The 25,018-nt window shown below is 44.7% G+C and overlaps 1 protein-coding gene across 2 annotated transcripts in view; it reads right to left on the bottom strand.

The window, feature by feature from the left end:
- Positions 1 to 15,885: 15,885 nt before the first annotated feature.
- The window catches only part of wdr54 (WD repeat domain 54), a 31,742-nt gene continuing 22,609 nt past the window's right edge, over positions 15,886 to 25,018 (bottom strand). For both annotated transcript variants that reach the window (XM_034170070.1, XM_034170069.1), the window contains one exon: positions 15,886 to 17,926. In XM_034170070.1, coding sequence (XP_034025961.1) covers positions 17,795 to 17,926 — 132 coding nt within the window. In that variant the 3' untranslated portion in view covers positions 15,886 to 17,794. The remainder of the gene's footprint in view (positions 17,927 to 25,018) is intronic.

Below are 25,018 nucleotides of genomic sequence, written 5' to 3'. Positions count from 1 at the left end.
TGAGTTGGGGGATCTGGGGGGCCAAATTGCACCATTTTCTAGAAAAATGGTGCAATTTGGTCCCCCAGACCCCCCCCAACTCAATATTGAATTTGGTGTTTGCGTTAATAAAAAAGAACATAACAGTGGGGGGGGGGCGCTTCAATATGGCTAGTACCTAGGGCCCAGAATTTGGTGCTACGCCCCTGGGTCTCGCTTCTGTCTTGTAGACTTTCCCCTTCACTCTTGCTGATATTCTTTGGTCACAGTTCACTCCTGCCATCTTTCTCCACCCACTCCATCCTGCCTTCACTCTCTTCTTCATATCTCTACCACACTCTGCATTACTTTGGACAGTTGACCCCAAGTATTTAAACTCGTCTACATTCACCACCTCTACTCCTTCGCACTATTCCACCAGGCTCCCTCTCATTCACACACACGTACTCAGTCTTGCTTCCACCGACTTTCTTTCCCCTGCTCTCCAGAGCATATCTCCACATGTCCAGGCTAGACTCAACCTGCTCTCTACTATCATTACAGATCACAATGTCATCTGCAAACATCATAGTCCATGAAGACTCCTGTCTGATCTCATCTGTCAACCTGTCCATCACCACTGTGAACATGAAAGGACCCAGAGCTGATCCTTGGTGTAAACCCACCCCCACTTTGAACGAATCTGTCATTCTTACTGCTTATTTCTCTGCTGTCACACTATCCTTGTACATATACTGCACCACCCTCACATACTTTTCTGCCACTCCAGACATCCTCATATAATATCACAACTCCTCTCTTGGCAGCTTTCTCTAAATCCACAAACACACAATGCAATTCCTTCTGGCCTTCTCTATAATTCTGTAGGGGTATCACAATTTTTTTAGACCAAAATAGCTATGAAACAACAAAGTAACATTATTTTTCGGACAGCACGGTGGATTAGTGGTTAGCACTGTTGCCTCACAGTGACAAGGTCATGGGATTGATTCCAACTGTGGCCTTTCTGTGTGGAGTTTGCATGTTCTCCCCGTGTTTGCATGGGTTCTCTCCAGGTGCTCTGACTTCCTCCCACATCCAAAGACACGCAGGTTAGGTGGATTGAAAACTTTAAATTTTCCATAGGTGTGTGTGTGCAGGTGTGAATGTGTTTGTTTATATGTGGCCCTGTAACAGACTGGCATCCTGTCCAGAGTGTACCATGCCTCATGCCCTATGACTGTTGGTATAGGGTCCAACCCCCCGTGACCCTTAATTGGAGTAAGCGGTTGAAAATGAGTGAGTAAAAGTGAATTTTTTTTTTCCTCTAATACATTTATATACAAAAATAGTCAGTCTCTCTCTCAGTGACACATATACATGCTCCTAATCCATCAACCATCCAGCATACTGTAACCATCTAACAGGTGGCAACCACATCTACAGGATATTACATAGAAAACAAAGTTGCCTTTTGCAGTGATCTAGTGCAAGTTCTGCAAATTATGGAGTTTCTCCTAATTTTATACTCTTTTAATTTGGAGACCAACAAGATTATAACATTTGGGTGTTTTATGTTTTTATTTATCATGTTAAAAAAGGAGTGGATTCACTCACTATCAATCTGTATGTATTCACTGAATTTTACAGAGTACATGCCTAGGCTTTTCTAAATCCGAGCTTTTCTTCACATTTGGCTCATTTATGAAGTTGAAAATGAATGTTTGTTTGTTTATTTATTAAGCATACTATCAATGTACTTTTATCTCAAATCCAGCCCCCAAAATAAGAAAAATAAAAATTATGAACAGTTTTCAGTCCAGTTTTCGCAAACTGCATTCCATAAAAAAAAAAAATTTCTTTGACAGTTTGATGGCTGTAGATACTGGTGAGTTCACAATTCTTGTTTTAGTAAACCTGATCTCTGCTTTTGATACTCTTGATCACAGTATCAGGATGAATAGGCTAAAGGATTCATATAGGATTACTGGGTATGTTTCAAAATGGTTCGCTGTTGTACGTTTCTGAGTGATGTTTTCGTGTTTGTATGAATCAGGTTATGACTGAAAAAACAGTTCTGTTCTGTAGGTAGTGTAACCCAACATTCTGTTTGGGGTCATATTCATTTTCTTCTTTATATACGAGTATTCCCACTTGGACAGATTCTCAGTTGTTACAAGAATATTTTTTTTATCATGTCTATGCTGATGACATCCAGTTGTATTGTTCTTTGAAGACTTCAGAGTTTCATACGCTCGCGGGCCACTTTATAAGGTACACATTGCAAGTACCGGGTTGGACCCCCTTTTGCCTTCAGAACTGCTTTAATTCTTCATGGCATAGATTCAACAAGGTGTTGAAAATATTCCTCAAAGATACTGGTCCATACTGACATGACAGCATCACGCAGTCACCCATTCAACCAGTCTGCCCATTCTCCTCTGACCTCCGACATCAACAAGGTATTTTTCATCCACACAACTGACAGTCACTAGATAGCTTCTCTTTTTCGGACCATTCTCTGTAAACCCTAGAGATGGCTGTGTGTGAAAATCCCAGTATATCAGCAGTTTCTGAAATACACAGACCAGCCCGTCTGGCTCCAACAACCATGCTACATTCAAAATCACTTAAATCCCGTTTCTTTCCCACTCTAATGCTCGGTTTGAACTTCAGCAAGTCGTCTTCATCACATCCAGATGCATAAAAGCATTGACTTGCTGCCATGTGATTGACTGAGTAGCTATTTGTGCTATCGAACAATTGAACAGGTGTACCTAATAAAGTGTCCTGTGAGTGTAAATTGTCGAGTTTCATTGATTGCCTGACTGAAATCTAGCAATGATTAAATAATTTTCTCCAGTTAAATGCAGACAAAACTGAAATTTTGATCATTGCCCCTGAAAACATTCCTGAAATTAAGTGATGTATCAACTTCATATAGGATCCTCTGTTCAGTCGAGTCTTACAAATGTGGGTGTTTGACAGTTCAGTATCTCTTGGGCATCATTCAAAACAGCTGGTTCAAAACTGCTTTTATCACTTAAGGTATATTTCAAAACTCAGATTGCTGCTGTCAAAGAATGAATTGGAGCTGATTATTCATGCTTTTGTCTCTTCTTAATTGGATTATTGTTATGGCCTTTCTTATTGGTCTTAACGAATCATCTTTGGAACATCAGTCTGTGAAGAATGCTGCTGCAAGACTTAACTGACACATATAGAAGAGGTCAAATCACTCCAGTTTTTGGAATGTCTTCATTGGCTGTCAGTAAATTATAGAATTTAATTTAAAATTTTAGTTTTAACCTTTAGGACCTTACATGAACAAGCTCCCCAATACATTGCAACCCTTATTCTGCTTCCTGGGCCCTTAGGTCATCAGGTCAGAGGTTGCTGATGGTCCCAAACACTCTTTTAAAACTGATCATTTCAAGCAGTAAAGACTCTGGAATGCCCTTCCTGTGTCTTTACGTTGCACAGACCCCAATGACTCTTTTAAAAAGCAGCTGAAGACACTTTTATACAGATAAGATTTTAGTTAGACTTGTTTTTATGCTATTTTCCATTTTTATCATGTTTTATATTGTTTGATATGCTATGATTTTATTTTTACTGTTTCTTGGGAAGCACTTTTATCTGTGGCAAGTACTGTATAAATAAATCTTACTTACTTCCCATCTTACTCAAAATGCCCTTGCATCACTAACATCCATGCAGTAAAATCACTCTACACAAACTGAATGTAGGATAAAAATACTAAGTTAAATTCCAAATGGTATTTGACCCACTTCTGGTTTTCACCTCTGCATTTGTCAGTTTTAATGTCACATTCGGTCTGCTCCATGTCTGTCAGTCAGCAGTGGCAGTGTGTGTTCCTCCCGTCCTTCCCATTTCAGTGTGTTGGAAGATCTATTTATATAACATGTCTGCAAGAGTCTGTTTCGTGGTTCCTTCATTACAGCACTGGTCTGTCTATGGCAACAGGCTGCATGGGCTTTAGGAGACTCATCCCCCACCCAGTGAGGCGCTATCCCAGTAGGCTTAGTGACACAGGCCCAGGCAGTTGCCACAAGGCTGGACGAGCAAACAATAAATTGTTCTATCTCCACCCAAATAATGAAGAAACAATCTCTGAAAGATATCCCTGCTATGGTGCTCACAAACACAACTGCTGCAGTACAGCTCCTGAATGCCCATCATGGCATGTGCCATGGGATCCGACACACTGGGCTTGATCATTACCCACACAAAGTTTGGGTTATGTACTGAACAAGTTGTTATGTTGGTTATGGGTTCTGATTAATAAGTAATGAATATGAGGAGAAAAAATACAGTGCTAAAGTTGTAACCACTAGAGAGTTGTCTGTGAACATATGGCTTTTCTTTTTTTTTTTTAAGATGTACTTTTTGCATTATTATGCCAGTAAAATATCTAATTTTAAATTTAAAAACATTGCAGAGAATTTTGTCTTCGAGGTGATGGTATCTGGGCACATGAAGACAGTAAAGGCTACAGCAATCTAAAATTTGGCCAAATGATTGACTTTTAGCTTAAGTTACCTCTACTGGAATCCACCAAAGTGTGTCCTACATTTGCACCAAATTGGGTTCATTCACTTTCAATACCACTAACTCCAATCGAGGGTCAGGGCAGGGCTGGAGCCTGTCCCAGCAGTCACATGGTGTGAGGTGGGGTACACCGTGGACCTACCGCGTGCTGGGTAATCGGGAGAGTCGGGAGTTTTCCCGGTGGGCTGGTCCAACCTGGGGCCGATGTGAGGGGGTGTTAATATATATGAATACATATATGACCACCACTAACTGTTAGGCTACACAGCAAGACACTTGGGCTGCTGTATCTTAAAGAGAAGACATTAAGTGTTATAAATGTTTTACAATCATGAAAATTCACAAGAAAATAACTTAAGACTGCTTCTTTTGAAACGCTGTTATCTTTTCTAGGTAGGGACATCCCATTACACATTTAACACCCCTATGCATTCATTACAGTTAGTTCAGTCCAACCAAACCCTGTGCGCCCAGATGGGACTTGTGCTACGAGCAAGTAAAGGAGTGAGTGGCCCGTAAATGAAAAGATGGACAGAAAAAAGCCAGGTGGAGCTGAAAAAGCTAGATTAAGAAAAAGAAAAGCTTTGGAGGAAGATGCTGCCAAGTGTGGAAAGCTCACAGATATTTTTTCAAGAAGACAGAGCGAAGAGGGAAATGGTAAATAGGGCCGGGCAGAACAGGCTACGTGCCTGTTGATGCCCGGATGTCAGCCGTATCAACATTTGTAGTCCAGTACCACCTCTTCCAGCTACTTACAGACTTCACTGACTTGGCTGGGCAGGCACTGTACAATATTTTCAATCGTACTTAGCCCCAGCTCAAACTGTGCAACAAAACCACAGGGTTTAAAAGTTCAGAGCGCACGATTCATGTTCTCACACTGTACGGCCCGATGCTCTGATGGATCTGACTGCTCACATTGTACCTTCAAAAACCACACGTCGGGCTCGTGTTTCTTTTTTTTTATTATTATTATTATTTCATGCCTATCAGCGCGCACAGTGAGTGAAATCAGGTGGGAGAGACTGAGCGCATATGCGCGCGCGTGCACACACAGCAGACATGATTCACGAGAGGACGGTAAAAAACAAACATTCATAACAGGTGTTGTTACTTGCACTGTTGTATAAACTATATTTCATAAGGAGTCTTACAGCTGCGCAAGGTACAGCAACTTATTCCCTCATCCGTCGTAAATCCTGTTGTTGTCTGCTCTCTGTGTGTGTGTATGCGTGCGCATATACGTTCAGTCTCCCCCCACCTGATTCCACTCACTGTGCGCGCTGATAGGCATGAACTTTAATATGATATTAGGTTATTGCGAGGGAACGCAATAAAAAACAAAACAAAACACAAGACTTTACATGAGATCACTGTTTGCTCTCTCCAGTGTTTGCACACACACAGTGCACGAGGTAATCAGCGTGTAGAAGCTTGTAGCGCTGCTTCAACAGCACGGAACCCTCACGAGTCACGACGGCCAACCAAAATATCAAACAGGTTTGATTTTTATCCGACCATATGATCCCCATCGGGAGGTGGTCGTGAGATGTTAAACGCAGCTCGTTACTCCATGTAGACTGCATGACGCAGGACGCACGATTAAACTGAAACTCGGCGCGATCCAAAAAATTCTCGCAAGTGAAAAATCGGCTGAAAAAGGGCCAAAAGTCGCAGTGTAAATCCAGCCTTAGGTGGTGCACTGGTGAGTTAACAGTACTGTTCTTGTTTTAACTTTTACTTTCTATTATAAGCCACCCAAGTTTCAGTCAGTCAGCACATAAATGTTGGATTTAAATGCCACAGCAGAACTCTTATTATCCCTGTGCGCTGGCAGTTTGTGGGCCGGCTGGATATGAAACTCCCGGGCTGAAAAATGGTCCCAGCACGTCCCTGCCGTGGACAGGACACCAGTCTATAACAGGGCCACATGTAGACAAAGAAACACATTCACACTCATACACACACCTACGTTCAATTTAGAGTGGCCGATTAACTAACCTGCATGCCTTTGGAAGTGGAAGAAAGCCGGAAGACCGGGAGGAAACCCAGGAAAGCACGGGGAGAACATGCAAACTCCACACAGAAAGGAAGAGATGGGAAGCAATCCAGTGACATTGTTTCTGTGAGCCAACAGTGATAACCACTAAAGACACTGTGCCACCCAAAACTGGGTTGATAATGAAATTCCTTGATCTTGACCTTTGCCAAAATGAATTAAAGAGCAGTTTGGGGGTCAATCTTCATTGACAATCCAAGTTTGGTAGAAATCAACAGAAGTGAGTCAACAAACAGGCTGACATGACCTTAGCACAAATGATTATCCTTCAGCAAAGTTGACCTTGCTGGAGAATTCTGGAACCCACTTCCATATGTATGCCAAGTGTGGTGGAAATCAGAGTGTGGACCTTTCACCCCAGTGAACCTGACCCCAATGATAGAGCTTTTGCAAATTTTACCTCGCCTGGGCAATTCCAGAACCCATCATAGTGTCTCTGCATAAATATTGTTCTTTCTCCAAATGTTTTTTTTCTCTCACACTAATATGTCAGTAAAATAACTAATTTTAGAGGTATAGTGCCACTGTTTTTTAAAGATTTAAGTCATAAAAAGAATTTTCTTTTGCACCACTATAGGTTTATTCCTTAGCATTTAGATAAGGGATTCATAATATATTACCAATATGTGTAATGAGTCATGCTGTGTGGAAACAGTTTACAAATTCAACCCCTGAGGGGAGCATTTCAAGGGATCAGATACTATGACCAACATTTGACAGATTTGGAAGTGATTTACAAGAAAACTTATGGATGTTAATGTAAGATGAGTCACAGTTGATCTCAAAACCTCACACATGCGCACACGTACTTCCTCCTGTTGTCTGCATGTTAACGATGAAGGAAAACACAAAATTCACTTTGGACTTTCCTCCCAGATAAATATGTCCTCGTCGTTAAAATGAGTTGTAATTTTGCAACATGCTACAAAAATAATCTTACGTTATAATGGTTGGAATTCAGTAAAAACTAAGCTATAACCTTAATGCTGCCATCACATAAGTGTAAATTACCTGTTTTTTACTACAGAATTTTTTTAAGGATAGGAAGCAGAGTATATGTTAATTTAATTTAATTTAATTAGCTTATAATGCACCAAATCACAGCAAAAGCCGTCTCAAGGCACCTTACATAAAACAAGTCAACATAAAATTGAATAAATAATTAAAAATGAATAAAAAATTCAAATACATAAATAAAAACAGAAGTAAAAGAATAAACCAAATAAAAATAAAACCTATCCATAAGAAAGAGAATAAAAATAGTGCCAAGTCTTGTTGGTTAAACATCAGCAGCATCAGTAACAAAAGTTACAGTGCATCCAGAAAGTATACACAGCGCTTCACTTTTTCCACATTTTTTTTTTTTTGTGTGTTACAGCTTTATTCCAAAACAGATGAAATTCATTTTTCCCCTCAAAAGTCTACACACAATACCCCATAATGGCAATGTGAATTTATTTTATTTTATTTATGGAGTTTACCAAAAGGTGCCTGAAGTACTCTCAGACCATGACAAACAAATTTCTCTGGTCTGATGAGAAAGACTGAACTCTTTGGTATGAATACCAGGTGACATGTTTGGAGGAAACCATGCAAAAACTCTACAGTGAAGCATGGTGGTGGCAGCATCATGCTGTGAGGATGTTTTTCAGAAGAAGGAACTGGGAGTCTAGTCAGGATTGAAGGAAAGATAAATGCAGCAATGTACAGAGACATCCTGGGTGAAAACCTGCTCCAGAGCGCTCTTGACCTCAGACTGGGGTAACTGTTCATCTTTCAGGAGGACAATGACCCTAAGCACACAGGCAAGATATCAAAGGAGTGGCTTCAGGACAACTCTGTGAATGTCCTTGAGAGGCCCAGCCAGAGCCCAGACCTAAATCTGATTGAACATCTCTGGAGAGATCTGAAAATGGCTGTGCACTGACGCTCCTCATCCAACCTGATATAGTTTGAGCGGTGCTGCAAAGAGGAATGGGCAAAAACTGCCCAAAGATAGGTGCGCCAAGCTTGTGACATCATATTCAAGAAGACTTGAGGCTGTAATTGCTGCCAAAGGTGCATCTAAAAAGTATTGCGCAAAGTGTGTGAATAATTACGTACATGTGATTTCTTAGGTTTTTTATTGTTGAATAAATTTGCAAATATAAAAAACTTTTTTCATATTGTCATTATGGGGTGTTGTGGGTAGAATTTTGAGGGAAAAAAAAAATTTAATTTACTCCATTTTGGAATAAGGCTGTAACATAAAATGTGGAAAAAGTGAAGCACTGTGAATACTTTCCAGGTTCACTGTATTTACAGTTCACCAATACCTTAATATATGGTTCTGTTCGTTCATTAATTTCCAGCCACTTTTCCAGGTTTGGGTTGCGGTGGCAGCAAAACAGCCATCTCATACAACACTTCCCTGTCCTCAGACAAGTCCTATAAATCTTCCCAAAGGCGTTCCCAAGCCAGCTAGGAAATATAATCTCTCCAGTGTGTGCAAGGACTTCCCTGGTGCCTCCTTCTGGTTGGACATGCCTGGAAGACGTCCCTAAGGAGACAACCAGGGGGCATCCTCACCATGTGGATATGGTTCTGTGTGGTCTTAATATTTGATTAATTCTGCCCAAAATGGAAACGCTTACTGTTGTCTAAAACATAATCCTTCCACCATGTGTAAACCATATTAAAGATTTATGATCTTGAGTCTGAAAGGTTTATCAAAGTCACAGGTCATGTGACCAATTCAAAGACATTAATATATTAGTAGTAATAGAAACCATAGGTGTATCCTTGAAATAGCCATTCTGAAAGTCCCCTGTATGAAAAGGTCTTAGTCTGCCATTTTTTGTTTTTCATTTCCTATTTTGATACTTCTTTGTCCTTGTTTTTGTTGTTCTTTTTGTACGTCGCAGTTCGTTTCCTTCCTGCACGTGCTCCTTGTCTGGTTTTGCTCCTGCTTTTCTGTCTCCTGTGTATTTAAACTCTCCACTTGTCTCTGTCTCGCTGTTGTACATTGCAGTTCTGGCTTTTCTTCATTGTGCTTTCCTGGTAATTTTGATCTGTTTCCTGTGTTTGTTAATTTTTGGAATGCCTTGTTGGACGTATTTGCCTAGTTGGACTGGCTGTACTCCTGGCTTTGCCTTGCCTTGTTTTGCCCTTTTGGATTTCTCTAAGGACACTGTTGCCTTTACAGACGGATTTTTGTGAACTGCACCTTATTAAAGACCTGGGCCCTCACTTATCAAACTGTTTGCAGAAAAAGTTCTAAATGTTGTACGAACAAAATTCAGCATGTGTAAGTACAATATGCACATCCATAAGTATCAGCTGTTGATAAATCCCACATGATTTAAACCACATGCCTCATGCAGAGGAACAAGTACAACGTTCTGGAATGGCCATCTCAGTCCCCAGACCTGATTATTGAAAATCTGTGGTATGATTTTAAGTGGGCTGACCATGCTCGGAAACCAACAACCCTGAGATGTTCTGTAAAGAAGAATGGTCCAAAATACTTTCAACCAGAATCCAGACTCTCACTGGAAGCAATAGGAAGCGTTTAGAGACTGTTATTTCTGCAAAAGGAGGAGCTACTAAATATTGATATATTTTTTCTGTTGGGGTGCCCAAATTTATGCACCTGCCTAATTTAGTTTAAAGAATTATTGCATGGCAGCACGGTGGATTAGTGGCTAGCACTGTTGCCTGACAGCGAGAAGGTCGTGGGTTCAATTCCCATGGCCTTTCTGTGTGGAGTTTGCATGTTCTCCCTGTGTTTGCATGGGTTTCCTCCGGGTGCTCCAGTTTCCTCCCACATCCAAAGACATGCGGGTTAGGTGGACTGGAATCTTTAAAATTGTCCTTAGGTGTTTGTGTCTGTGTTTGTTTGTCTGTTTGTGGCCCTGCGACAGACTGGTGTCCTGTCCTGGGTGTACCCTGCCTCGCGCCCTATGACTGCTGGGATAGGCTCCAGCCCCCCGCGACCCTTAATTGGACTAAGCGGTAGAAGATGAATGAATGAATGAATTAGTGCACACTTTCTGTAAATCCTAGAAACTTCATTTCACTTCTCAAATATCACTGTGTTTGTCTGCTATATGATATGATATGATATATTTAACTGAAATTGCTGACCCAAACAACCAATGATTTATAAAGGAAAATCATTAGGGGTGCCCAAACTTTTACTTTCTCTGTATTTATGTTTTTCTTGTTTTTACTGCACAACACTCTTTATCATCAAGAGCAAGTATCACTTACCAGGATTAAAGTTTAGGATTCAGGACCAAAGATCATTAATTGAGATAAAAGGAGGAGGTATGCTCTCTATCGACTGAGTGCCCTTCTTGTTTAGCGTTTAGAAATGTTTTACTCATTTTGCTGCAATTTTGTATTACATATGTACTAAATCATGCCTACATTCTGTACTTTGCCATATGATTCTATTAAAGTGACACTTTGGGACTCTTCATTCAAGTTGTTGTTGAATCTTCACTCTCATTAATAAAAGATGTCAAAATGCCTAATGGGTAATAAGAATATAGAGGAATACTGCTCTAATGCCACCATTGGTTACTGTACATACACATAAACACAGCCACAGAAGGATGGCTGTCTGTGTGCAATGCCAAAGCACTGAGTATTGATGAGTAGCGCAGTAGTACACAGCACAGGACCCGGGGCTACGTCTGCACTGGAGCATCACACAGCATGATTGACTCCGAATACATGACTGCTCTTATTTGTCTCTGTGTTTTTCGGAGAACAGTGAGGTTACACATCCCTTATCCACTCTCAGCCCTCGCCTTTACAAGTTGTTTTTACGTCCTTTGCATTCTCTGCCCACTGTTTACTTCTTGTATGACTTGCGTCCAAATGTTCCCTCCGTCTCATCTGTTCTAGTTTGTTACATAATCTATCTGATTTGGGACCTCACATATTGACAGCTTACTCCTCTACCCACTGCCCTTCTCCAGCCAGTGGCGTTAGCCCCGCAGCCCCGGGCAGCTGGGAAGCATGCCAGTCACTGAAATTATTGATTCCATTACAGCATGATTGTGAGCGCTCGTGTCAGTGTAACGTAGGGCTGCTGTTACCATCCGAGTGGCTCATCAGCATTACCACAAATGTCATGTGGTCCAGACTAACTTTAACTTACATAACATGACGTGTGTGGGCTGAAAACAGTCTTGTCAGTTGATGTTATGTGACCAGTGTTGACTGCAAACCAGAAAAGATGAGAAGTGTGGGATTTAAAAGAGCATGGTTGTCACTTTGGCGCCAAACAGCTCACAATTCCTCAATGACCTGATTCTTGGCATGATAAGGTGAATGGGATTAAAATGACACCTGATTGCCTGAGGTGAACTCAAATATTCATGCGATGTGTCAGACACAGGGTAGGATGTGTAAACAAAACAGCTGATTCAACAAGATTTATTTTCAGGAAAGGCATTTTAGGACGCAGTTCCACAAAAGCTGTGCATGTTGTTTACGGTTTATGCAACAGATGATAGATCACCAAAGTGCAGGGACCATTTCTTTAAAATGAAAACCTTTGGAACTTTAATTTTACTTTCTTACACAAAGACTCCTGTTTTACGGTGATTTGATGTATACAGGCCATTTATCAAATGTAAATATGCCTTTTTTTAACAACTGTCATCTATACTATAAAAAAACATACGTTGACATCTCTATGTCAACAGCGAAGGTGGTGCTCTCGGTGTGGAGCAGGGGTCTTCAAATCCAGTCCTTGAGGGCCGATGTCCTGGTCCAGTACACCTGAATCAAATGGCTGAATTACCTCCTTGGTATTAATCATTAATTGACTCAGCTGTGTTGAAGCAGTGAGACATCTAAAGTTGTAGGATACTGACCCTCGAGGACTGGAGTTGAAGACCCCTGGTGTAGAGTGTGTGTAAGCTGCCACCCTACGATAGAACAAGAGTGCTGTTAGAGCATAATGTCCCCCGCTGGCAAGTGCTGCTTTGGTTCAAGTGCTTGGTATTCTGATAACATTTCAAGGTATGTGATAGTTGATTTCAGAATGCAGACACCCACTCATGAAATTGACGCAGTGTAGATTTGTTAATCAAAGGCCATAACTCTGGTAAAATGGGTCCAAGTCAAATGATATGATGATATGTATATTACTAACTTATGACAAGGACTTGTACCAGGTTTCACAAAATTCTTCCTAAAAGTGTGAAAGGAGCTGATTTCTGAACGCTTTTTGGGATGGACAAATGGACGGAAATCGCCACGACATAATCCCCCTTCGGGCCTTCGGCAAGCGGGGGATAAACACTGCAGCACACACGTCTCAGATGATCCACGAGGCCAGTTAAGTACACAAGAAGACATATTATGACAGGTATTTGTAATAAAATGCTCAAAAAAGAACCATTCAGTCATGCTAATACTAGTTGTTACCATTGCGCTATGCGATGCTCGCAACATCTAATAGATGTTTTCAAAATACGATAACTATTAAATCCATTGTGAATCGCTGCTTTAAGGTTCTCGCTTTAAATTAAAATAAAACGTCTTTGTGTTTTTTGGCAGATCGCAAACCAGTTGTCACGGTGCATTCCGCCACCTACTGTATCACAGTGCAGAATCATGGCAAAAATTATTCTAAGTCAATACAATACAGAACATGAAACAATGAAACGAAAAATTGACACAACACACAATAAATATCTTAACGCTATTAGGAAACACCACAATCATACAGCACTTTTAAAAGACTGAACAAGAGCCCCCTGTGTGCACTGTAGTTTATTTATAGCCTAAGAGCACCATGTTGAGGTGCTGAATGTTAGTGTGCATTTTTTTTTCTCTCCAAAAAATGTTGAAAACTTCGTAACTATTTTTCTCTCTCCAAAAAATGCTAAAAACATGATAACTATCTTTCACTCGGGCCAAGACTGGTACCTCTACTAGTATCCATAAACAGCAAGTCATCACCACAGAAGACTGTGGTCAGGGTTAGAACGACCATTCTTCAGAAAATATGTAAAATAATGCCAATTAAGTAATGTTATCAGCTCTCTGTGGGCCATCTGTTCACTCATACTGCATCGGTCACAGAGTCTGTATAAATTATCCATTGTCAAATGTGGAAACTCTACTGTTTAAACCACTGCCTTTAATTAGGGCCCGAGTAGGAAAAAGTCCTACAAGGACCCTATTGTAATTGCGCTGTTTATTATTAGGGCCCCTGTAGGAAAAAGTCCTACGAGGACCCTATTGTAATTGCGCTGTTTATTATTATTATTATTCTCACTCTTGAAATCGAAATTTCGGCCTCTTCACATGCTTCAAAAACTCACCAAACTTTCCAAAGTCGTCCGGCCGGATCCGAAATTCGATATTTTGGGGGCGTCGCACATGGTCGCAGAAAAATCGCGAAATAGTGCCCCCTAGAAATTTTCAAAAACTCCTCCGCATTGGGCTTTTTTCGTCGTAGCCTCACGAAATTCGGTACACATATTTACCATGCCAGGACGCACGAAAAAGTCTCATACTGTCATGGTGAAATATCGACAGGAAGTCGGCCATTTTGATTTTAAGTTGCGATTTTGAGCAAATTTTTGCTATTTTTGGCCATTTCCACTACTTACATTTGAACTAACTCGTCCTAGGGATTTCATCCGATCGTCTTCAAATTTGCTCAAAATCATCACAACACAATGGTGATCAAAAGTTATCAAAAGATTCTAATTAAGTCAAAAGGCGTGGCTGCTAGGAGTCGTCAAACTTTGGCGAGCTTTTCGGAGCACGCCATTTCACTTCGAACGGCTGTCATGCCCACATACTTCAACGTAGATCCTTCAAACTTGCTGGACATGATGAGGGCTCCTCCCTGAATGTCTACATATCTTACGTTCCCACCTCCGTCATAGCGCCCCCCGGTGGTGGTGGGAAATGTCCTATTTTTACTTTAACAGGCTCCACATAGGGGTTTTTTTGGAGTAGGGAGATGAAAATTGGTACACATGTGTAACTTGCATAGACGTACAAAAAAGTCTCTTGCACCATGGGTCTACTCCAAACAGGAAGTCGGCCATTTTGAATTTTCTTCTCATTTTGGCGTGATTTCCACATGTTGTATTTGAACGAACTCCTCCTAGGGATTTTGTCCAATGCACTTCAAATTTCTTCCAGATCACCCAGAGACGATACTGACCAAAAGTTATCGAAAGCTTTTCTTTATGTTGAAAGGTGTGGCCGCTATGGTGCCGCCATTTTGACCCTTCGCCATGGAACATTATACTTAAACAGGTACTGATGTCACGTAGTTAACCCCATCAACTTCCTTCCACATCTAAAACATGCAGAACAAGTTGCTGAACGTAGGCGATGATCACCGTGAAGTTACGAGTAACGGCGTCTGTGTGGCGGCATGGCGAATATCACCCCTTCGCCATGACATTACGTTCTTCCTTTTGACTGCTATAATTTTGTCGTATCATCATGAAAATTGATACACAGGTGAAGCACGACAACCTCTTACAATTCATAGGAGTGTCGCCCATGGGCGGGGCAAAATGCCTCAATAGCGCCCCCTTGAATCGTTCAAAAACCCCTCCCCATAGGGGTTTTTTTGGAGTAGGGAGATGAAAACTGGTACACGTGTGACTTGCATAGACGTACAGAAAAGTCTCTTGCACCATGGGTCTACTCCAAACAGGAAGTCTGCCATTTTGAATTTTCTTTTCATTTTGGGGTGACTTCCACATGTTGTATTTGAACGAACTCCTCCTAGGGATTTTGTCCAATGCACTTCAAATTTCTTTGACAACATCCAAAGATGATACTGACTAAAAGTTATCGAAAGCTTTTCTCTATGTTGAACGGTGTGGCCGCTATGGTGCCACTATTTTGACCGTTTGCCATGGAACATCAAGTCATGATAACTCCTTCATGCTTTGCCTGACTGACTTGAAACTTCACATGTATGATGACGGTTGGCCCCTGAACACACCCAGCCCCTCTGTTTGCACACTGAGCGCCCCCTAGTGGATGAACAATCAACATGTCATAACTCCTTGATGCATTGTGTGATTTGTTTAAAATTTTAACTGTGTGACGAGTGGTTGCCCCTGCATGCACATGCCCACATGTGGTCACAAGGGCACACACTGGCCTGGGTAGGCGGTTGCGCGGAACGAGGGCCGTATATGACTGCTTGCAGTCCTAGTTGTTTTTTATTTGATTGTCCTGCTCAACAAAATTAATCCAGAGCTCCATCTACTGGTCAATCTGTGACATACACAAAAACAAAATAAACATCCTTCTTTGTAAAGGCATTTATGAGTTTATTTAACAACATCTGTATACATATGTGTACTTTCTTTTTTTTAATAGTGCCTTGTGCTTCTCCATTACAAATCAAATTGCATTTTGTCAACATACAGACAGTTGTTTCATGTGAGGACAGATATTATTGTGAATAAAAAAAAGATCTATAACTACCTTGCCTGTTGTCAAGACCTTCTCACCTCACAGCAAGAAGGTCCCAAGTTCTGGTCCTTTCTGTGTGAAGTCTGCATACTCTCCCATTGTTTCCTTGGGTTCTCTCCGGGTGCTCTGCCTTCCTCCCACTTCCAAAGACATGCAGGTTAGGTGAATTGGTGACTCTAAATTGGCCGTAGGTGAGAGTGTGAATGTGTTTGTCTGTTCATGTGTGTCGGCCCTGTCCAATTGGTACACCAGCTCCTGCGCACTGACCGAGGAACTGTCATCTGCAGTATCAGATTACACCAAACTGGATATTGTTCCTGCTGTAGGAGGTTATGGGCAATGTCAAAACATTGGATTAGACATTTCAGAATTACAGCCATTTTTATAAACACTCACTCTGCATTCTGAAGTCCTACCAGGTCAGGGAGCGTATAGTACATTAGTGCTGCGAATCATTACATCTGCCACACTATGTGTGCCTGATAATTCAAGAGGCATTATGCATCTCTGGTCAGTTTTTTGCGGTTTTATTTTTGTTTGGTCACATTTTTCTCTATGGAGCTCGCCCTACAGCTCGGGATTACATACATATACGTATCCATTACATACACATACATATGACACAAAACTATTGTAAAAACTCACTGCCAGTCCTCCTCCTCCCCTCTTCCCCTGCTGTCCATGTGCATTTGTTTTCAACTGAGTCAGCGAATACAATCTGTGGAACGTCAAGAAAGCGACAATACACATAAATACATGAAGAACAGAGAGTCTGTCTCAATATACTTACAAGTGTGACAGGAAGAACGCCAGGTCTACATCCATTTTGCACACTTCTTCCATCATCTTTCAGCTCTCGCTATTCTGAGAAAGCCTGACTGAGGTTGCAACCCCTTGCTCAGCCATGCTCTTTCTCTTCCTCCAACAGGTTTTGTTTTTTGCTTTTTCGCTGGCTCTGCCATGACGATGAACATGGAAGAAATAAAGCTTTTGCTGACTTAAAGCTGCAAGCACGCCAGTGCCTCGATAGGGGGCATGTACGTACGTGTTGTTGGAGTGCTGGAAAGCAATTCGTGTTTCTTGCAAGACCCGAGACTCTCGTTCAAACAACACTGGGTCAGTGCAACACTGATTTTCTGCTGTGAGACACCTGGGAGGTGGGGGAGCCCCATTCTCCTCAAAACAAGTCATTTAGCGATTGCAATTAGTCCCAAACTATGAAATTAAGGTAAAAATGTTACATAGTTCCTCTTTACTGAATGATCAAGACTTCGCTCACTCAATCTCAATAAAAGCTCATAAGAAAGGTTGACTTTAGCCGAATGTGCCCACATTTATCATTCTGTCTGTCACTGATTACGACTGACATGTAGACAGTTGAAGGCCATAACATTATATTCATAATCATGAAAATAATTCATATACATTAATGCATATCCAGTTTGTTCTACTGACAAACGACAATATGATTTATGCTGGAGAAGCGAAATCGAATTGTACCTTTAATTTAAAAGCACAATATTCAACTGATACACTATAGTACATTAATACATCACTGAAGAAATATCATGAAATAGTGTTTGTGCAAAGAAAAAATACAACATGATGCTAAATGAGACCTTATACTTGCAGGTATCTCATCTTCAGCCTATCCTTTGGCTCTCAGGTCACTCTACTCATTCAGCATCACAGGAACTTTGCACAAACTTCACATTCAAACACTCGTCAGTCTTATGCAAAGCCCTATAACTGTGTGTAGCAGATAATCTCACTCAGGTCGTAGCCTGTCACTGCAAAGGCGTAGCCATCACCGTCACAGAATTTGGCGCCACAGATCTGTGTGTCTGTCACACACTCATTGTGTAAATGTGCAACCTGAGAGGAAATAATGAAAACACACAGTGATTATCATCTTATAAACAGCTTATGAAGGGTTCAAATGCAAAACCCAGTATCTCCAAAACCATAAATTTTTAGTTGAGGCCAACATGTACTTGGCTGTAAGGGGACCATCAGTGTGCAAAATACGAAAGAATTTGAACAAACTGTTTTCATTTTATTGATGAAAGTCTGTGCATTTCCCAATATGGTTTCCTTAAAATCTCCATTTTCAACTGCATTTTTCTCGATTTAAAAAAAAAAAAATACTTACTGGGTTTTGCATCTAACTCTTCATATATTAAACCCCTTGTCCCCCTCCCAAAATAGTGCTTCTGTAATAATAATAATAATAATTATAATAATAACAATAAATAATAAAAATTTGGAAATAAAAAGACCAAGTTATCCTCCTGTCCCAACCACGCAACGAAACTGGGATTTAGGCAAATGGAATCCTGGCAGTTCTGCTTTCCACATTTAAAGCTGGAAATTTTATACTTGATGAAGACCACGTATTTAAGGGGGTTTTGTGCCTGATTTGTTTGACTAGGGATATGAAATTTGGAGATTGAAGATTATGTGGGCTTCTTGCATGCATAAAACTAAGCCTGCTGGTGACCAAAATTAGAACTGAAATGCAACCAACATCAAACGTGTCTGAGGTTTTAGGGATGTGACTTTGTGTATCAAGTTTCACCTTGCGCACACAGTTTCAGAAACTCTGTTCCATGGATGCCATAATTAGAACTGAAATGTATCTGACGTTCAACTGTATGTTGACCAACTGTGATGTGCTCTGCACATGCTAAAACAAAGCTAGCAGATGAGCACACTGCATCGCCCTCCACCTTACATCAAACCTGGATGAAGGGCTACAAACCAAAATGAACAGTGAATATGAAATAAAATTTCAAAATAATAAAATACATTACATACATACATACATATTAACTTTTAGAAAATCTGACAATTGCCATGGTAAGCTAAAACAAAGGTGCGTGGAATAAACATGGTGTGCAGGCCCCAGAGTGGGCAACTCTGGTTAAGAGAGACAGCGAGATAAAAGAAGTCTTCTGCCAATAAATAAATAAATAAGTCCTTCTTGCAGGGTTGCGTGGACTGGGTTTTCAAAACTCCCTTTTTTTCTTTTTAACAATATAACCCCTTTTAATATTATTCTTAATTAAAACAAGTGTTGGGAAAGTGTAGGTACACGGACCCACAACAGGGGGCGCAAATGAACGGACAATGGAGTAGGTCAAATAACAACACTTTACTGTTGTGAATGTGCACAACAAATACAACAGATTACAACAATAGACAAGAGTCAATTCACAAAGGTGTCGTGTGGGCAGGCTCGAAGATAGGAGACGCCTGTCCAAAGCAGAACCGGAACCACACGATTTCCTCTGCCACCAGACCCCGGGAATACTGGAGCCGCCAAGTCCCGAACTCCCAGGTGGCCACTGCCTCCGCGTGTCGGACCTGGTACTGCTGGCGAGGAACAAAAAGCAATTAAATGAGGGCGCGTTTGCACCCAGGAATCCGTACGGCAGGAAAGCTACCTCCACCTCTCGTTGGAAAAGTAGTCCACAATACAACGCACAAAGTCACAAAAGAATACTGTTAAACAGTCAGCTGAGGTACGTTACCTTCCAGGTAGAACGATATCTCGGTAAAGAGGTGGAGATGACGTCTTGCTGATATACCGATGCTGATCAGATGAGTGGTGACAGCTGTCATAGGTGATGAGTGTCAGCTGTCACCCCGGCTGCTCCTGTGAGGCGGCAGCGCCCTCTGGTGCCTGAAGCCCGCACTCCAGGCAGGGTGCCCTCTGGTGGTGGTGGGCCAGCAGTACCTCCTCTTCAGCGGCCCACACAACAGGACCCCCCCCTCAACGGGCACCTCCTGGCGCCCGACCAGGCTTGTCCGGGTGGCGGCGGTAGAAATCGGCCAGGAGGGCCGGGTCCAGGATGAAGCTCCTCTTCACCCAGGAGCGTTCTTCAGGTCCGTACCCCTCCCAGTCCACCAAATACTGGAAGCCCCGGCCCATCGTACGGACATCTAAGAGCCGGCGCACAGTCCAAGCCGGCTCGCCATCGATGATCCGGGCAGGAGGTGGTGCCGGACCCGGAGTACAGAGGGGTGAGGTGTGATGGGGCTTGATCCGGGACACGTGGAAAACGGGATGGATCCGCAGTGAGGCCGGAAGCTGAAGCCTGCGGCTGGACTGAGTACCTTGATGATCTTAAACGGACCGATATACCGGTCCTGCAGTTTAGGGGAGTCCACTTGAAGGGGAATGTCCTTAGTAGACAACCACACTGCCTGCCCTGGCCGGTACGTAGGGGCCGGGGTCCGCCGACGGTCTGCATGGGCCTTCGTCCTCATCCGGGCCCTCAGCAAGGCAGAACGGGCGGCATGCCACACCCGACGGCACTTCCGTAGGTGGGCCTGGACCGAGGGCACACCGACCTCTCCCTCAACCACCGGAAACAAAGGAGGTTGGTACCCCAGACACACCTCGAAAGGGGAGAGGCCGGTGGCTGACGACACCTGGCTGTTATGGGCATACTCGATCCAGGCCAGATGGGTACTCCAGGCCGCCGGGTGCGCGGCTGTCACGCAACGCAGGGCCTGCTCCACCTCCTGATTGGCCCGTTCTGCTTGCCCGTTGGTCTGGGGATGATACCCGGATGAGAGACTCACCGTGGCCCCCAGTTCCCGGCAGAAGCTCCTCCAGACTTGCGAGGAGAACTGGGGACCGCGATCGGAGACGATGTCTGTTGGGATCCCATGCAGCCGGACGACGTGGTGGACCAGGAGGTCCGCTGTCTCCTGGGCCGTTGGGAGCTTCGGGAGGGCCATGAAGTGGGCCGCCTTGGAGAATCGGTCCACTATCGTGAGGATGGTGGTGTTGCCCTGGGACGGCGGGAGGCCCGTGACAAAATCCAGGCCGATGTGGGACCAGGGGCGATGGGGCACGGGCAGCGGCTGGAGCAGTCTCGAAGCCCTGCGATGGTCAGCCTTGCCCCTGGCGCAGGTGGTGCAGGCCTGGATATAATCCCGGACGTCGGCCTCTAGGGACGCCCACCAGAAGCGCTGCCGGACAACTGCCACGGTTCTTCGCGCCCCTGGATGACAGGAGAGCTTAGAGCCGTGACAGAAGTCCAGGACTGCAGCCCTAGCTTCTGGTGGGACGTAGAGTCTGTTCTTCGGCCCAGTTCCGGGGTCCGGGCTTCGTGCCAGGGCCTCCCGGACGGTTCTCTCTACGTCCCAGGTAAGGGTGGCCACGATAGTGGACTCCGGGATGATGGGTTCCGGTGTATCCGACAACTCCGCTTTGACTTCATCTTCATGTACCCGGGACAAGGCATCCGATCTCTGGTTTTTGGTCCCGGGACGGTAGGTGATCCGGAAGTCAAAACGGCCGAAGAACAGTGACCAGCGGGCTTGCCTGGGGTTCAGCCGCTTGGCAGTCCTGATATACTCCAGGTTCCGGTGGTCAGTGAAAACCGTGAATGGCACGGACGTTCCCTCCAACAGATGTCTCCACTCTTCAAGAGCCTCTTTCACCGCAAGGAGTTCTCGATTGCCGACGTCATAGTTCCGTTCAGCCGGGGTCAACCTGCGGGAAAAATAGGCACACGGGTGAAGGACCTTATCGGTCTTCCCGCTCTGGGAAAGCACAGCTCCTATCCCTGAGTCCGAGGCGTCCACTTCAACCACTAACTGGCGACTAGGATCGGGCTGCACCAGAACGGGTGCAGACGAGAAGCGCCGTTTCAACTCCTTGAACGCGGCATCGCAACGATCCGACCAGGTGAAGGGGACTTTTGGTGAGGTCAGGGCTGTCAGGGGGCTAACTACCTGACTGTAGCCCTTAATGAACCTCCTGTAAAAATTAGCAAAGCTGAGGAACTGTTGCAGCTTCCTACGGCTGGTGGGTTGGGGCCAGTCTCTCACCGCCGCGACCTTGGCTGGATCAGGAGCGACGGAGTTAGGGGAGATGATAAACCCCAGGAAGGACAAAGAAGTGCGGTGAAACTCGCACTTCTCGCCCTTCACAAACAGCCGGTTCTCTAATAACCGCTGCAGGACCTGACGTACATGCCGGACATGGGTCTCAGGATCCGGAGAAAAGATGAGTATGTCATCCAGATATACGAAGACGAATCGGTGCAGGAAATCCCGCAAGACATCATTAACCAATGCTTGGAACGTCGCGGGGGCGTTTGTAAGACCGAACGGCATGACCAGGTACTCAAAGTGACCTAACGGGGTGTTAAATGCCGTCTTCCACTCGTCTCCCTTCCGGATCCGAACCAGGTGATACGCATTCCTAAGATCGAGCTTGGTGAACATTTGGGCTCCATGCAGGGGCGTGAACACTGAATCCAACAAGGGCAATGGGTATCGGTTACGAACCGTGATTTCGTTCAGCCCCCTGTAATCAATGCATGGACGTAGTCCGCCATCCTTTTTTCCCACAAAAAAGAAACCTGCACCCATCGGGGAAGTGGAATTCCGGATCAACCCGGCAGCTAAAGAGTCCCGGATGTAGGTCTCCATTGATTCGCGCTCAGGTCGTGAGAGGTTCTACAGCCTGCTGGACGGGAACTCAACGCCTGGAACCAAATCAATGGCACAATCGTACGGACGGTGGGGGGGAAGGGTGAGCGCCAGATCCTTACTGAACACATCCACAAGGTCATGGTACTCCACCGGCACCGTCCCTAGATTGGGCGGGACTCTGACCTCCTCCTTAGCCTGGGAACCGGGAGGAACCGAGGAACCTAAACATACCCGATGGCAGGTCTCGCTCCACTGAACCACTACCCCGGATGGTCAATCGATCCGGGGATTGTGTTTTAACATCCAGGGGAACCCTAAAATCACACGGGAGGTAGCAGGAGTCACAAAAAACTCGATCTCCTCCCGGTGATTTCCTGACACCACCAGAGTTACTGGTGGTGTCTTATGTGTGATTGGAGGGAGTAGGGAGCCATCTAGTGCCCGCACCTGCACAGGCGAGGTAAGTGCCACCAGAGGGAGCCCTATCTCCCTGGCCCATCTGCTGTCTAACAGATTCCCTTCAGAGCCCGTGTCCACCAGTGCTGGGGCCTTCAGGGTTAAATCCTCATAAAGGATTGTAACTGGGAGTCGTGTGGCAATGTGGGTGTGTCCCACGTGAATGCCTCGGCCCACCCCTAGCCCAGTTTCTAGGGGCGGGCGTTGGTGTTTAACCGCTCGGGGCAGTCTCTTACCTGATGCTCTATCGAGCCACAAACAAAACACGCTCCGCGGGCCAGCCTCCTCTGTCTATCTGGTGCCCTAAATGTGGCCCTGCTCGTGTCCATAGCTTCGTCAGCAGGGGGAGCTGTAACCACACTGAGCGTAGGGGCCGTGGAGCGTGGGGAGGGCGGAACGCGGTCGGAACCGGAAGGGAGAGGGACGGCGCGTGCCCGGCCACGCCCTTCGTCTCGTTCCCGACGGCGTTCTTCTAACCGATTGTCTAATCGTATAACGAGATCAATAAGCCCATCTAAATCCCGCGGTTCGTCCTTAGCCACCAGGTGCTCCTTTAGGACCAACGACAGTCCGTTTACAAAGGCGGCGCGGAGGGCAGTGCTATTCCAGCCGGACCTCGCAGCCGCGATGCGGAAGTCGACTGCATAGGCAGCTGCGCTCCGGCGCCCCTGTCTCATTGACAGCAGCACGGCTGAAGCGGTCTCTCCTCTATTTGGGTGATCGAACACTGTTCTGAACTCCCTCACAAACCCATCATATGTCTGAAGGAGCCGTGAATTCTGCTCCCAGAGCGCTGTAGCCCAAGCGCGTGCCTCACCGCGAAGCAGGTTTATTACATAAGCTATCTTGCTGGCATCAGTCGCGTACATGACAGGACGTTGTGCGAAGACGAGCGAACACTGCATAAGGAAGTCCGCGCACGTCTCCACACAACCTCCGTACGGCTCTGGAGGGCTTATGTATGCTTCCGGGGAAGGTGGGAGGGGTCGTTGAACGACCTGTGGAACGTCACTGTTACGCACAGGGTCGACAGGAGGGAGAGCCGCAGCAGCGCCCTGAGGGCGCGCTTCCACCTGCGCGGCGAGAGCCTCCACCCTGCGGTTAAGGAGGACGTTCTGCTCGGTCATTAAATCCAACCGAGCCGTGAAAGCGGTGAGGATCCGCTGCAACTCACCGATCATTCCTCCTGCGGACGCCTGTGCGCCCTGTTCTTCCATTGGCCGTTCAACAGCCAGTTGACGCCCCTCGGGATCCATGACGGTGGCCGAGATATCCTGTTGGGAAAGTGTAGGTACACGGACCCACAACAGGGGGCGCAAATGAACGGACAATGGAGTAGGTCAAATAACAACACTTTACTGTTGTGAATGTGCACAACAAATACAACAGATTACAACAATAGACAAGAGTCAATTCACAAAGGTGTCGTGTGGGCAGGCTCGAAGATAGGAGACGCCTGTCCAAAGCAGAACCGGAACCACACGATTTCCTCCGCCACCAGACCCCGGGAATACTGGAGCCGCCAAGTCCCGAACTCCGAGGTGGCCACTGCCTCCGCGTGTCGGACCTGGTACTGCTGGCGAGGAACAAAAAGCAATTAAATGAGGGCGCGTTTGCACCCAGGAATCCGTACGGCAGGAAAGCTACCTCCACCTCTCGTTGGAAAAGTAGTCCACAATACAACGCACAAAGTCACAAAAGAATACTGTTAAACAGTCAGCTGAGGTACGTTACCTTCCAGGTAGAACGATATCTCGGCAAAGAGGTGGAGATGACGTCTTGCTGATATACCGATGCTGATCAGATGAGTGGTGACAGCTGTCATAGGTGATGAGTGTCAGCTGTCACCCCGGCTGCTCCTGTGAGGCGGCAGCGCCCTCTGGTGCCTGGAGCCCGCACTCCAGGCAGGGTGCCCTCTGGTGGTGGTGGGCCAGCAGTACCTCCTCTTCAGCGGCCCACACAACAACAAGAGCTGAACCAGGACTTATTTCATTGTCAAACCTGCTCTTTAAAAGATAAAACCAGGATGAAAAATGTATAGTTTTCACACTTTCC

This window comes from Thalassophryne amazonica, chromosome 5 (genome assembly GCF_902500255.1).
Source record: "Thalassophryne amazonica chromosome 5, fThaAma1.1, whole genome shotgun sequence".
In the NCBI taxonomy this organism is placed as follows: Eukaryota; Metazoa; Chordata; class Actinopteri; order Batrachoidiformes; family Batrachoididae; genus Thalassophryne; species Thalassophryne amazonica.
The sequence above is the reverse complement of the archived record's forward strand: the minus strand, read 5'-3'. Positions and strand labels throughout refer to the sequence as shown.